General features: G+C 44.9%; 1 protein-coding gene across 4 annotated transcripts in view; it reads right to left on the reverse strand.

The window, feature by feature from the left end:
- Positions 1-65: 65 nt before the first annotated feature.
- The window catches only part of LOC148066743 (cell adhesion molecule DSCAM-like), an 86,721-nt gene continuing 71,986 nt past the window's right edge, over positions 66-14,800 (reverse strand). For 2 of the 4 annotated variants that reach the window (XM_087808190.1, XM_087808189.1), the window contains 21 exons: positions 11,969-12,165; positions 11,773-11,869; positions 11,497-11,625; positions 11,187-11,354; positions 10,718-10,788; positions 10,116-10,359; positions 9,687-9,833; positions 8,841-8,996; positions 8,624-8,757; positions 7,933-8,086; positions 7,426-7,543; positions 7,163-7,326; positions 5,908-6,006; positions 5,639-5,827; positions 5,286-5,576; positions 4,467-4,643; positions 4,366-4,396; positions 3,955-4,289; positions 2,501-2,698; positions 2,124-2,426; positions 66-1,910 (listed from right to left, as the gene is read on the reverse strand). In XM_087808190.1, the coding sequence (XP_087664316.1) occupies positions 1,531-1,910; positions 2,124-2,426; positions 2,501-2,698; positions 3,955-4,289; positions 4,366-4,396; positions 4,467-4,643; positions 5,286-5,576; positions 5,639-5,827; positions 5,908-6,006; positions 7,163-7,326; positions 7,426-7,543; positions 7,933-8,086; positions 8,624-8,757; positions 8,841-8,996; positions 9,687-9,833; positions 10,116-10,359; positions 10,718-10,788; positions 11,187-11,354; positions 11,497-11,625; positions 11,773-11,869; positions 11,969-12,165 (3,782 nt within the window). In that variant the 3' untranslated portion in view covers positions 66-1,530. Of the gene's footprint in view, positions 1,911-2,123; positions 2,427-2,500; positions 2,699-3,945; positions 4,290-4,365; positions 4,397-4,466; positions 4,644-5,285; positions 5,577-5,638; positions 5,828-5,907; positions 6,007-7,162; positions 7,327-7,425; positions 7,544-7,932; positions 8,087-8,623; positions 8,758-8,840; positions 8,997-9,686; positions 9,834-10,115; positions 10,360-10,717; positions 10,789-11,186; positions 11,355-11,496; positions 11,626-11,772; positions 11,870-11,968; positions 12,166-14,800 lie in introns of all 4 variants that reach the window. The other 2 variants (XM_087808192.1, XM_087808191.1) reach the window with 2 other exon arrangements.

Genomic DNA, 14,800 nt, shown 5'->3' on the forward strand with positions numbered 1-14,800 from the left:
TCTCCAGCCAAAGAGAAACGTGCCTTGGATCGCACCATCTTCACAGTCAAACCCTCACAGGACACTTTGGGGAACAGCCATTTTATTCATCAAATTTTAACTTTGTGTTAGTTTCTCTTTATTTCAGTGCCACCGCGGTGAACACTCATGTTAAAAAATAAAACGTGACATTTTTTTATTGAAGTTAAAATGAATCATCATAATGAAGACAGTTAATCAAAGAACTAATCATAGAAACTGACAGAAATGACCTCACAGCATTTTGGATTAAAGTCCCCTGGTCAGGGGTGAAACTAAAGAGACAACAGAAGTGTGCCTGGAGGGGGGAGACAGGAAAAGAAAACAGCTTCTTACCACATTTTTTTTCAGATATTTCCCATAGTTTGGTTTGAAGGAGTGGGGTTGGGGGGATCTGCTGGATTGTCTCACGTTTATTTATTTCCCTGTAGAGGAGCGTCGCTGTGGTGCAGCGACATAAATCTACTGAGGAGAGAGAGAGTCGTGAAGACTCTGCCTAGTGCACTGAGTAGGGAGATCTATCTGGACACAAACACTCGCTCTGGAAAAACCTCCCAGCTCTGACTCACATCATTAACCGGCAGGACACGCCAGCCGCCGACACCTGAACGCACCACTGGGCGGTCCTCACTACACACGTCATCATTACAGTACAGAATAGAGCAATATTCTCATCATAGACTTTTCATAGACTTTTTTTTTCATATTGCACCATCAGAGAATGGGACACGGATCAACAGAGACTCCATTTCCTAATTAAAACCAGATATGTGCAAACATGACTAAGAACTTTATTAACCAAATCAAATCTTCCCTGTAATATCCACAAATAAAAGTGATTTCTCTTTTTATATATATATTTATAGTAATAAGAATAATAAATCTTCACATTGGATCATTTCATAGTGACAAAATGTTTGACTGGAATGTCCAGCCAGCGTCCTAAATTCTCATTGTCTTGGTCAGTCCCCATGCATCCATAGGAAATAGATTTTTTTTTCTTCAAAAAAAGTATCAATTTTTTTTAGAGAGCAGCTGAAAAGTTTGGACCGGTGTCAATTTTCATGTGTCCCGTGAAATTCCGTCGCAAAAAAAGAACGACTCCAAATGGTCATCGCCCTCCGCTCTGGAAACCAAGACGTCCGAGTTTTCTAGAAAAAAAACGTTCGGTAATTGGTGATCATTAACAGCTGACGACCTACAGGTAATAGTCACCGACTAATCATAAAGAAGAGAATAAATAACGCTCCCTCGTTAATTCGTTTGGCAAAAAAGATCCGTCTGGAGGCGCTTTTTTTCCATCGAGTGAATCATTTTCTGGAGTGAAAAAGAAAAGAAAAAGAAAGAAGAGATAAAAGAAGCTTCTAAAATAAATTAAAGTAGATTAGTAAAAGTGGCCCCGCCTCCAGAGGGAGGGGATGTATATACAGAACTGCGTGGTGAGTCAGTTTACTGCACTTGCGTGTTAAGTCCAGTGTTAGTGAGTTCCAGTCCGCCCGGCGCCCCCTGCTGTTATACCAGCGTGTAGGACTTTGCGTAGGGGTTGCTGCTCTGTTTCAGATGTCCTCGAGAGTCCAGCAGGGACTCCTGGGAGGTGCTGAGCTTGGCGGCCTGGCCCAGCTCCGTGCCCTCTCTGTGTGGGAGCGTGGCCGCCGAGCCGGGCTGCCACTGAGCCGCTTGGTCCCTGCTGGCCTGGGGGGCCTCTGTAGGGGTGGGGGGCGCCATGCGAGATGGCCGCTTCAGTGAGCGGCTCTTCTGCGGCTCCAGACAAGCCTGGCCCATCGCCGCCCGCTCGGTGCTTGCCGTGCCTCTGGACGTACCCGAGCAGGACATGCCCCGGTTCAACAGGAAGTCCATCCGCAGGTACGGCGGGAGGTGAACCAGCTCGCCTCCTGCGGAAACAAGGCAGAGGTCGTATGTAAGTAAGTAAGTAAGTAAGTAATATTTATTCATATAGCGCTTTTCGAGACCAGGGTCACAAAGCGCTTTAACAATCAAAACAATACTCAAAACAGTACATACTTCAAAGGTCAAGACAACACCGAAGTGAAGACCCGCGACACGACTGGACTGAAACATAAGTTGGTGTTTGCGTGGGACCTCACCTGGTCTGTGGGCTTTGGGCACCGCCATGGTCATGACCCGGCTGACGTCCTGAGGTTTGGGCGGGGAGGCGGTGAAGCGACAGATTCCTGACTCGGAGGGCGTGCTGGAGGTGAGGCTGTCGGTGTAGTCGTTGGTGCCCGCCGTCATCTGCTCCGACGACGTGTCGGAGATGAAACATTCGGTGATGGTGAACTTGGCGTGACGCAGCTGCTCCTCCATCTTGGCGTGCTCGTAGGCCCGCGCCAGCTCCTCGTAGGTGGAGGAGGCGCTCTCCGTGGACACCATGCTGCTCCGTGCGCGGTCTGGGAAGGTTGGTAAGTTAGCGACTAGTTAGCAATGACGATGTTAACGTCTGGAACCAGGTGTGTTTGCTCACCTGTGTCCTGTGACGGACTGACGCTGTAGCTGTCGCTCTCTTTGTCCACGGAGCCGGCCACTCTAGGGGTCGGCAGTCGCCAGTCGGTACTGAGGGTGTGGGAGGAGACGGGGGGATGTGGCCGGTTCAGGGTCCACTGGCTAGCATAGCGGTTGCGAGCTGCTGGACCAGCTTTGGCTGTGCGACGGGCTGTAGGGTCTGAACAGACCCACAATTAATCAATGATGTGGAAGCAATAGACAAACAGGTACTGCAACAGTTTAAATCCATATTAAAGAATTTAACCAGGTGTGTCAAACCCTTAAGCCTGAGGGCCTCATCTTTCCCATGCTATCGCCACACCAGGTCCTTTACATAATATCATAATTCCATAGTTCCATAATGCACTGCAACTGTTCTGTCACGGTTGTGTTCAGTGAAGAAGTTGTTCTTGTGACAGCTAAATCAGAAGTTTGTTTTCTGTGAGATGTTTCCACTGCTAGTTCTGAGCCCCCGTTCTCTTGGCTTGAGCTCGGTCTGGACGACCAGCGGAAGTTATGCAAACATGTGAAGACGTTCTCAAAACACCGCTGTTCTTATCTCATTTTCAAGCGATCCGGATTATATAACACTTCAACAACATGCCTCGTAGGTGTGTGACCGCGGACCTTTACAACGTGAACAGACCAGAAATATCATGTTTGGAAAACGAAGAATACACAATGGACGTCAGCGGACTTTCATGACAAGTTCGGTCAAGAAAACAGCTTGAATCTCGTGCAGAAACACAGGAGCTGCTTATTTATTCTTTACCTGAATAAAGCGAGGATATGAACATCGGACTAGACTCTCACATTTCAATAAACTGCAGGGATGGCGATTTACATCAGCTTTGTTGCATCACTGTTCTGATAGTAGAAGTCAGAGACTGAGTAATTACATAGCGTATAGTCGTATATCGTCAGCTTGTTAATGAAACAAGTACGTTACTGCCGCTGTGATCTCTGCCAAAATCTCAGATTTAAATTCTGCTTTAATATCACCTAAGAGTTGATTGAAACCTTCTCTGTTCACTGCAATGCGTGTTAGTTAAGCTTATAAACATATCATCGTTTTGTCTGTTTATTTGCTGTTATATTCCAATTTTTCTATCAGATTAGAGGGGGCGGCCGAAAATGTACATTAAAAAAAAAAACAACCATATATTTCCATAAAACACCCAGAACTTTATTTTTTATTTATATAAATAATCCAAAAATGATGTAAAAAATCTCTTTAAATGCTGAATTTGCTTGAGTAATAAATACAGTCTCTTCTATGTTATAGATCCATGCTTTCAAATGCATTCAACTGGCTGTGAAGTGAAGACGGCAGAGCAACAATGACGACCTCTGCCAATAAGGTGTTTAGAGAAGCAAATTAAAAGTGAAATGTATTACGTGAAAAAAAAAGAAAATAGTCCGTACTGGACTTACTGGTTCCTGGTCTGGCGTCGGACACGTCCACCAGCGGGCCGGTGGCCTGGGACAGAGACTGGTAGTGGACCGTGTGTGTGACGGTGGACGACTTCTGCTTCTGGGTCTCCCCGAAGTCGTTGTCGGTCAGCAGCACAGTGCTCCTGTCATCTGCAGCGGATGAACACAAGGTCAGACGAAAGTTCACAAAGACTACTTGAGTGACGTGCAAAGACTTACCAACGGTCTCCATGGTGTCTCGCTCTTCGATCAGCAGCTGAGCTCTCGGGATGTCAATGTGCATTCTGAGCGTTTGCTGCTGTTTGTTGATGGGTTCTGCAGGACGTGTGTTTTTACTGCCATGAAAAAAATAAACATTGTCAGGTTTGTCCAGTTCACTGATCTAAAACTAGCATTTGGATCCAGTCTCACCTCATCAGCATCTCTGCCAGACTCTTGGCATCTGTGAAGAGCAGAACAAATGATGTTACACTTGTTGACGGAACCGTCGGCAAGAAGCGTGTAACACTCACCTCGGAGTCTTTTCAGTCTCTGCTCACGTCGTCTCCGTCGGAGCACCAGCAGCCCGATGAAGATGACCACGATACCCACGAGCACGCAGGAGATGGTCACCATCATCTTCAAACCCTCGCCGCCGCCAGGAGCGACCTCGCTGATGTTCGGGGCCTTCACCAGAGGAGCGATGGTGCCTGTTTGGAGGTCATCAGGTCATTTTCCAGCAACATTCCTTACCCCCCTGTCAGTACAATATCTGCACGATCCATGAACTCATTTGAAATGTACCGTCTCACCATGTTTTTATGGCAAATCGATTCAGACAAAAAACTGCATACTGTATATTCAGTAGGTACATGAACACAACTTAATTTATACAGCCCAAAACATTTCTTACACTTCTCGTGTAGTCTTAAACCATCAACTTTAGAGAGGAAGACGAAGAGGAAAACTTCGTACTGAACTGAATGATTCATTTTCCTCTTTATGCTTCATAAAATGGATGCTTTGAGGAAACAATTGAATTCTTGGTTGTGTCAATAAAGTTGTGTTTTTTAATGCAACACACATGTTCAAATGGATTGCCGATTTCCCAGATCATGGTTGCCATAAAAATTGAGACAAGCCATTGTGAACCTGCGTTAACAGATCAAAAACATTTCCCGGATTTCGATTTCGCAATCGAAAAAGCCTCTTGGAAGACAGACTACACAGTCCAATTGACTCGCCTTTGAACCACTTGGATAACCATGACCTGGATGAATGAGAACCTTTCGTGGACATTTCCCGGCTCGGAGTGGACACAACCATCAACAGACACAAAACGATGGACTCACTGCCGTCGTAGCTGAGCGTGGCGAACTTGACCCTCTTCTCGGCGTAGCCGGCACTGTTGTAGACCTTCATCTGCAGCTCGTACCAGGTGGCCTCCTGCAGGTCGTACAGGATGTAGCTCTTGGTGAGCGAAGTGCGCTGAGCTGTGGTCCACGTCTGCGCCTCCACCGAGCGATACTCCAGCGTGAAGGAGGTGATGGGACAGCCGCCGTTGTTCCAGCCGTTGAGGTTGAGCTTGACCCGAGTGGCGTTGATGCTAGTGAAGAGCTCTTGTTCTTTCGAGTACTGAGGCTCTGCAGAGGGTCAAGGAAGGTTAGAAGATATGTATCTGAAAGAAGTAGCAACCAGAGCACACCTTTCCCATGAGTTTTCGCCTCTATGATCTCACTGATGCGTCCAGGCCCCACTGCATTCTGGGCAGTGAGAGTGAACTTGTACCATGTTCCACACTTCAGGTTCTCTAACCGATACGAGCGCTCACTGGGACTGATGGGAAAGTTCCCCCACTGCTCGCTGTTGTCCTCTGAGTATTGCAGGATGTAACCTGGAGAAGAAACCAAGACGTGTGGTTTGAAGCGGAGCTCGTAGTAGACCAGCACAGTGGTTTCTGGGAGTCGGACTGACCTCTGATGGAGCTGCCACCGTTGTCTCCGGGAATCCATGAGAGGGTGATGGACGTGGTGGTGGTCTTGGTGACTGTGAGGCGCGGCTGGTCTGGTGGGACTGAACGTGGAAAATGTTCAAAATCATATTAAAGATTTATTCGTGACAGGTCAAAATGATTGTTTCTGGCGCCTCTCAGTGTCAGAACAGTAGAACTGCAATGCCATTCAACCTTCGTTGGGCTTTCTTTTTTTTTTCACAACGAGAGAACATTCCATCAAAGTTTTATCGTGAAGAGAATAGACAAAATAATGCCTCGAATTTTACAGCACTGCTCCTATTAAGAATATTTCAAAACTATAAATTACTGATAATGTTTTTACATTTGACCATAAAAATGGATATTATTTTTAATTGAAATGAAAAATAAGGCTTTTTTTTCATTTTTATTCTTTATTTATTTATATGCCAACTTATCGTAATGAATTATATTTTATTTTATTTCATTTGATTAATCTCTTTATTAAATTTGTATTATTACATTTTTATATTCTGTAATGCCACCACAAGAAATTGTGTCGTGTTTAAAACACCAACAATATAAGTTTTCTGATTCTGATTTAAAAATGGTTCGATGCTGATGTTGAAGAATAATCCATTTAGAGTCAATGGCTTGTTCATTAAAAGTAAATTTACCTGCAGATTTGCACTGTGTCACTAAAAACCTCCTACGTATTCATGAATACATGCAATCACTCGTAAACTGAGAGCAGCTCATAGCACACATCTCTGCCCATGAATAGACAATGATCAACATATAAGGATGTTTAGATAATCCTGTCCAGAGAGAGAAACAAACTGAAGAGGAGATCGAAATTATTTTAGGTGAAGTTGAGTTCAGAGCATGTGTAGATTTTGTGAGAAGCTATGAAAAGAAGTTTTTACACACAAATTCGTTCTGCCCATGTTTCTGCTCACATTTCATTTTATGACTTTCATGAAAGTCTGAAATTGTAAGCCTGATAAATTATTCTGTTTTTGCTTCTTATTTGCTGTATTCTATAATGATAATAATAATAATAGAAATAAATATAACAATAATATTAATATGCAAAGAAGTACTTAATATATTTATTGAATTGGTTAGATAATTGCTCACAACAGTTCCAATAAATAACATGTTTCATGTTTTAAATTGATTTTAGTCAACATAAAGTCTCATAAAAAGGCATTTGTGTTACAAAAAATGTCCTATGACCTCATGCCCTTGACTCACCTTGGACTTGTAAGTTGAGCACAATCTTGTCAGAACCAAAGCTGTTACTGGCCATGCAGGTGTAATTCCCAGAATCCTCTGCTTTGATGGTACGGATGACCAGACTGCCGTTGCCGTGGACACTGCGTCGGCTGTCAATCACAACAGGAGCTGGTGTGGCATTGCTGCGAGCAGAAGAACTCAGGTTTAATCTGAATGTTTATGACGGAGAGTAAAAAGCACAAAACGCTCCTGCAGTGACTAGACAGCAGTTAGAAACGTACATCTCCTTAAACCACTTGATGTTTGGAGATGGATCTCCGACAGCTTTGCACGGCAGCACGATGTCCCTCATCCACGGCGTGGTCACTGTCCTGTTGAAGGTCAGGATCCGAGCGGGAGCTGAAGGAGACACAAACCTTTAATTATACTTCCAATCCTGCAGCAGCACTCCAAGTCACACTGTGATGTGTATCTGCGCCCGCCTATGCAGAGAGGAGATAAGACCCGTCATCGTCTGAGATAAAAGATCAGAGCTGAGGTTCTGAATTTAGACACCAGCGAGTCTATCTGCGTCTTCCATCAGCTTATCAGCTGCAGGGGCAGACAGGCTCTCCACGCACGTCCAGGCGTGTCACCACTCGTTCCTTTGGTCACGAAGAAATATATCCAGAACTATAAAATGTTTTTGTCGCAAGGATGTGTGTGACGTCTTTGATCGTTTGGTCATTGAAGTCAACATAAATCAGCTCACATGGAAGATTTTGAAGACATGACGGAGCGCCCCCTACCTTCTGCCATGGGCTTCACTGTGATGATGTCACTGGCGTTGCCTCGGCCCGCGGCGGTGACAGCCACCACCCAGATGCTGTACTGTCGGTTCCTGCTGAGGTTTGGTATGCGGTAGAAGAAAACATCTGGAGCTGCCTCGAACTCACTGCTCACCTGGGACACAAAAAGTATTCAATATCATTTTTTATCGATATTGGAATCGATAGTTATAATTCTTTGGCTTAGTTTCATCACTGGCATCTATTTAGGTGATGCTATCAATATGAACAAAAACCTGCTTCGATTTGAGCCGAGCATGTGCTCTACACCAGGGTTTTTTCTGCAACATGGACCGGTATTATTTCATTATCATACTCACGGACCGATCTTCAGATAAATAAAGTAAAAATAAATCTCATAGAGTTTGTGTTCCACTAATTCTTACTAGATTTTTAATAAACTTTACAAAAACAAGCGTTTTGACATGTCAAGAGCCACAAGCTAATTTTACTTTAGGGAAAATACTATCTTTTTGTCAAAATAAAACACATTTCAGACAGTAATAATCAATAAAACATTTTTTTTCTTTCTTTCTTTCTTTGCGGCTAGATAACAAATGCCTCACTGCAATATTGTTGTACCTCTGTTGCACTGGTGCCACACACGGTATGTGCATCTGTCACAAAGGTGATAAAGTGTCGAGATACTTACTGTGGGATGAGGGTTGGAGCAAAAGACGGTGTATTTCCTGATGATGCCGTTCACTTTGAGAGGAGGAAGCCACGACACAAACACTACAGAGTTGGAGGCTGCAGCGGCTTTAACACCAGCTGGAGGACCAGGAACTGGAAATTTTAAAAAAACAGATCGAATGATTTGGGTGTTCATCTGTGACATCCACAGGTCTTATTGACGCATTTGCTCATACCATCCTCTTTGGTACGAGTGTAGATCTGCTCGCTGCGGACGCCATCGCCGGCCCTCGTGAAGGCTAACACCTGGATGCTGTAGTTGGTGTACTTCTCCAGCCCGTCCAGCTCCAGGGAAGGCTTAGAGGTCGTCACGTTCCTGATCTCCCCCAGTTCTGATGGATGGACAAGAGTAAAGATGGTGGTCACACGAGTGACCTCGATAACATATTCAACCACATCCCATCCTTGTGGCTAATATCATGTTCAATCACTATGTCTGAGCTGGACTCGTACAAGGTCTACACGAAGGCTGCTGACCTCCACTGCCACAGCTCATTGGATTGATGTCCAGATACTCAAGCTCTTCTGGAGTCAAACTTTCAAACTATTGGTGATCTTTTTTCGTGCAGCACGACAGACAGAAGTGATAAAGGCTTTCCATAATAGAGAATTTAAAGTGTAAACATACAATTAAAACCTCATAATCCTTCGCTAACCAGCGATGGAGGAACTGTTGCTATGCAAACTATCCACGGCTGTCAAGTGTTCTTAAGACACAGTCAACATGAAGCGACAGTGCAGAGGTCAAAGGTAATTGTGCTGTCAAAAACAATCGTCGTCATGCAAGCGCAGCATGTGAGCGTTATGCAGCCTGCTGTCTGACTTCAATGTTGGCAAGCAGGGTTTGGTCAAAGGGTAAATAAGACGAGCTCAGCAGAATCCTTGTTATGACTTCCTCTCAGGCATGAATGAGGATTTTTTTGTTACTCAGCGCCGGTTTGTTTTGGTCACGAGACATTCACTCTGACCCAGATGTTGACCGATGTGCAGGACAATATACTTTCTGTCATGAGCAACTCTACCTCCGTCCGGAAGGTTGGCCCAGTAGATCACCCGGAAACCCAGCAGGTTTCCGTTCAGTGCATCTTTGGGAGGAGTCAGCCAGGATAGGGAGATGACCTCTGGAGATGTGGCCGTGGCTTGGACGTTTTCCGGGGGACGGCTGGGCACTGGTGGACAGAACAAACTCATGCATTACTCACAGGTGATGAAACAGTACCCATTACTGCCGCTTGGCGCTGCTATAACTTCACTTTTGTACTGAGGAACGTCTCCATTTCGTTTCTTTCTGGTTAATTTTGATGGACATATAATCTAGCAGTACTCTTATTATATTTTCTCACATATGTCATTATTCTTTAACAGTTCTTCTAACCACATCTCCATCCTTAAACATATGTTTATATGTATGTATTAATAGTTCCTGTATCAACATAAGTCAATCCTCTCACCATCCTCCAGTGTGGTAGAAGCCACCTCAGTTGAAGACGGTCCTGTCCCGGCGCTGTTGCTGGCCTGCACCACGACTCCGTACTGAGTGAACTTCTTTAGATTGTCCAACAATATGCTCTCAGCGTTGTCTCCGGTGGTTTCCACGCTGATCACACTGAACTGGTAGTTTCCACCCGAGCTGTACTCCCTGTAGCCCACCTGGTACCCTTTGATGGCTCCGTTCTGGAGGTGTTTTTTAGGCGCCTGGTAGAGAAGACCATTATTAACAATGACTTTACCATTATAGGTAGACAATCATTGTTGGAATCAAATAAAAAAGGTCAGGATTTTTCTCAGCAGGTTTTAATTAACTCTTGTGTTAACTGGTGGCCTAAAAAATGTGTTTGTTGCTGCCAAAAATACTCCTCCTGTAGTCTTGTGTTGACCGGGTGCAAGGATACTGGGGTGTACGCGGAAAATTAATGGTGGCGTTAGTGTAATGGATGGTAAAATAAAGTAGTAAAATATAGGAAATTAGTTGTGAGAAGTGACAATGAAATCTTTCCCTTTGTCTACCACGGAGAAAAAATAATTGTAGAATAGAGAAATCCATAAGACTTACCCTCCAGCTAACCCTGATGCTCTGAGACGAATGAGCCTCCAACTGGACGTCCTGTGGTGGTCCGTCAGGAGCTGTGAACACAAGCACGGTTTTCAAGTCAACTTAATGCTCCAGACGTGAGCATGAGCCTGGACCGGTCTATGACATCGGAAATGTGATGCTTGTATTTATAGACGTCTGCTCGGGGTGAGGAGTATGAGGGAGGGGAGCTAATTAGCAGAAGGAGTCCAACCTCCGACTATTGACCACCGTTTGACATTTACTAGTGAGGCCTTTAATTTAAAAGTTCTGCTTTTAGTGCAGGGTCAGCGTGTGTTCAATAATGCAGCAGAGCCAAAGGGGCTGATGTCACAGGGCTGTTAATGAAATGAACCAGTGGAACCCGGTCTTGTCTTTTACCCCCACACAACACTTACTATTTTCACTTCATGATATTTGATCCTAGAGAAGATCCATCTCATTTATTCACCTGCTTCATCGGTTGTGATGGTGAGCTCATTGCTGGCTTCGCTCTTTCCAATCAGGTTCTTGGCAAACATCCGGATGTTGTACGTGGAGGACGGGTGCAGGTCGATGATGGTGGCCTGGTTGAGCTGAGGAGAGACGTCTTTGGTCTTCTGTGCCGTATCCCAAGAGGCTGCAGAGGGGAGAATACAGGGGTTTAATCCAGTTTATTTTTCAAAACATTAAAGTTCCGATTAGTCAAACCTAGAAAAGACGGTTTTAGAGAAATTTTAGGTTGTGATTAAAATTCAGTAAAGAAGGACTCTGTCTTATACCTGACTTGTTCTTGCTCTCGATGTCGAACCCTGTGATGGGGCTGTTGCCATCGAAGCCCATGGTCCAACGCAGAGCGATAGTCCTGTCCTTCACTTCCCTGATCTCAACCTCCGGAGGATCTGGTGGCTCTGAAAGAAAGATTTATCTCAGAATAAGATGCAGAAACACACAAAGTTCGGCTGTCACCAGAGAACATAGAAGATTCTCAACATTTATAATCATCAAAATAATCACACAATGAGACAAACTCGGAAACTATTTTAGTTTCAGTTTACCTTGAACCGTCAGCTGGATGATCCCCCTGTCCTCACCGAAGGAGTTGATGGCATGGCATGAGAAAAACCCGGAGTCCTCCCTCACTGTGGGCATGATCTAAAAAAGAGAAAGTGTTTACTCAGCAACTAAAAACAAGTTTAAATTAAACTTCACTGCAAAATGAGTGTCGATGAGGATTTACGGACTGAACTTCACCTGCAGGGTGGAAATGACTTCGTCCCCGACCTCCTTGAACGAAACCACGTAGCGGCTGGTCTCAGGGTTGATAATGCGTTCCTCCTTCTCCCAGCGAACCATGATGGGTTTCTCCCCCTGAGCTGTGCAGCTCATTTTCTTTTCCTCCCCCTGTGTGGCCAGTGTGGTGTTGGGGTATGACGTGATCATTGCAGGGACTAGAACACACACACAAAAAAACAGATTGAGTAAGTTCCACACTTAGTCAATCATTATATCATCAGCAAACATCATGGTCCCCCAGGATTTGATCCTACTCTCAGTTCTCTGACACTCCTACAGCTCACCTCACCACTGTCTCGAACCTTGTCCACGAAGTCAGTAAGAACGACACGACTGGCATCAAAGCTCCTCATGAGATGTGTAGAGAAATGTAGATATTCCGAATTATTTTAATCTAATATCTGCACATGCATGTGAGACATAAGACATAAAGATGTGCTGACATGTATCATGTATGTGAGGCTCCTAAATGGTGCCTTCAACACTCCAGTGGAAGCACGCTAACAACATACATGCCTCATTACACACACAGATATGCGGACCAACACACAAGGCTCCCAGATGTTCACACACGTCCTCAAAAAAAAGAAAAGAAAAACGCACGAGCCGGCAGAGGAAGGGGTGTCAGCCTGGTCGTGCACACGCACAAACATCCACGGAGGGCGACTCCAGTGATGTGATGGGAAGTGTCAGGCAAGACGGTGCAAACATTTAAGCCTCATCTCTTATTCACTCCCCAGCCATTTGGGGTTCGGCAACGGAAAAGAATGCAGATTTATTTTGCATGACGACGATGAATTTTTTGTGGGATGCATTTAGAGAAACGAGGGGAAGTATCTACAGAGGTGGATGCGGTGTTGTTTTAGCGCTCAGCTGCTTTTTGTTTTGCTGCCTCAGACACGAGAAACAATAAAAGGATCATGGAGGTTCACAAAATTTTACTTCATTTACGATTTGACCTGAAGCATAAATTAAAGGCTCTATTTATTGATTTACCTATATTTACATCAACAAAACAAATGTATTGATTTAAAAATAATAATATTTTAGTTTCCCTGAAAGAGCAGATTCAATTCACCTCAAAAATACAAGATTAAAGCTTCAAAGACACTGGTGATGCTAATCTTGCCAGCTCCATTTATCTGATTTTTAAATCAGAAATATCACGCATGTTTAAGCATGTTGTTAGAAGTGCAGAGGAGCACCCTGTTCCTCCACACAAACCCAGAGGGCAGCGATGATACACATAAGCCTGCAGGGATTGTAGTGAAGGCGCTGGCTGCTGATAGGCTACTCCCGTGAGACAAAAGCCCCCCCTCCCCTCCTCCTTCTCCCATACTCCCTTTCACCTGGCCAGGTTACCATGCCAACCAGCATTGGGCAGCCTCTCTTCTCCCTGCATTGCATCCCTCTTCCCTCCTCCCTCCCTCCCTCGCTCCCTCCCTCCCTCCCTCCCTACCTCATCTGGCTGTGTGTGTCTCCCCAGTTGCAACTCTTATTCATTTATCTCCATTTTTTTGTGCCTCCAAGTAACATGTTTTTTTTTTTTAACAGAAGGATCAGGATGATTAAAAAAAAAAGAAAGGCAGACGAATAAGCGAGAGCAGTTGTTGGTCAATTAATAATCATTTGTCATTGCAACAACTAAAGGAAAGCATATTTTGAGGTTTACGTTTAAGAGGAATATAATTGGGTCAATTGTTGATGCAAAAAAATGTTCCTTTTTATTGATCATTTGTGCAGAAGTGTTGATGCAGTTCTTTTCCTCGGCCTGGCTGAGGAGCGCTCTGGCCTGGAAGGCCTGCATAGAGGAGCTGAGATGTGCAGAGCTCCCTGCCCTGGGGGTACTCAGTCAGTGGGGGGGGGTGGACGGTGTTGGGGGTAGGGAGGAGGACAGTGTAGCAATCGCACAAAGAGCTCAACCGGCTGTCGGAAATGTACTGAAATAATTCTTTTAGCTGCACGATTTGCTCGCGGTGGAGAAGCTCGACTGTACGCCTGCAGAATTGTCGGCGCTGAAACAGGAGACGATTCATCAGCTGTGAGGATGTTTACCTCTTCTCTGCCGAGCCTCCTCATTACGCTCGGCGGCATCGCTCCGTCTGCAGACGTTATGACGTCTAATAGGCCTGATTGGTCTTAATTGGCAATGATAAACATCGAGTGGCTGTGGATTGGTAATTGTTGGCAGAATCCACTTTGCTTGAGCGTTTAACGTGACGTCGGCAAAGCTCACATTTTCTTGCGCTCTTGTGTGTGTTAGCACGTTTTATTGTGTGAGGCACGTGATCAGACAAACCTAAGCATTTGATATAAAGAATCAAGAGGCGTAAATAAATCCCCATAATGTTGTACTCACTTTGATAAGAAATGTAACGAGGGAACATCTCTCAACACTAATGAAGGGACAGGTTCGAAAGGGAAGCTGAACACGCACAGGTCCAATAAAGTCCTTGTTCAGCACATCGGAGAGAAAGATAAACACAAGGACGTCCGCTCACTTCCACGGCAGATTTAATCTGGGCGCAGCGAGGGCAAGCAGTTTCCACCAGCTGTAAGCGAGGCGCTAGATGATGCATGGTGTGTTATGGCCAGACATTGGACCGGGGACAAGAATGGAAGCATCGAGCTAGGACGCCACAACAGCTGCAATTCATTCACAAAGACCTGGCTGAGCTGGAACCACCGCACTAGACTATTATCCTTCTAAAATGGTATATATTGCATTGAATTCCGAGGTTCATATCAGCCTTTGTGTGAGTCTGTTTACACACCTGTGTCGCACACAAG

The sequence above is a fragment of the Callionymus lyra genome, chromosome 14, assembly GCF_982586985.1.
Source record: "Callionymus lyra chromosome 14, fCalLyr1.hap1.1, whole genome shotgun sequence".
In the NCBI taxonomy this organism is placed as follows: domain Eukaryota; kingdom Metazoa; phylum Chordata; class Actinopteri; order Syngnathiformes; family Callionymidae; genus Callionymus; species Callionymus lyra.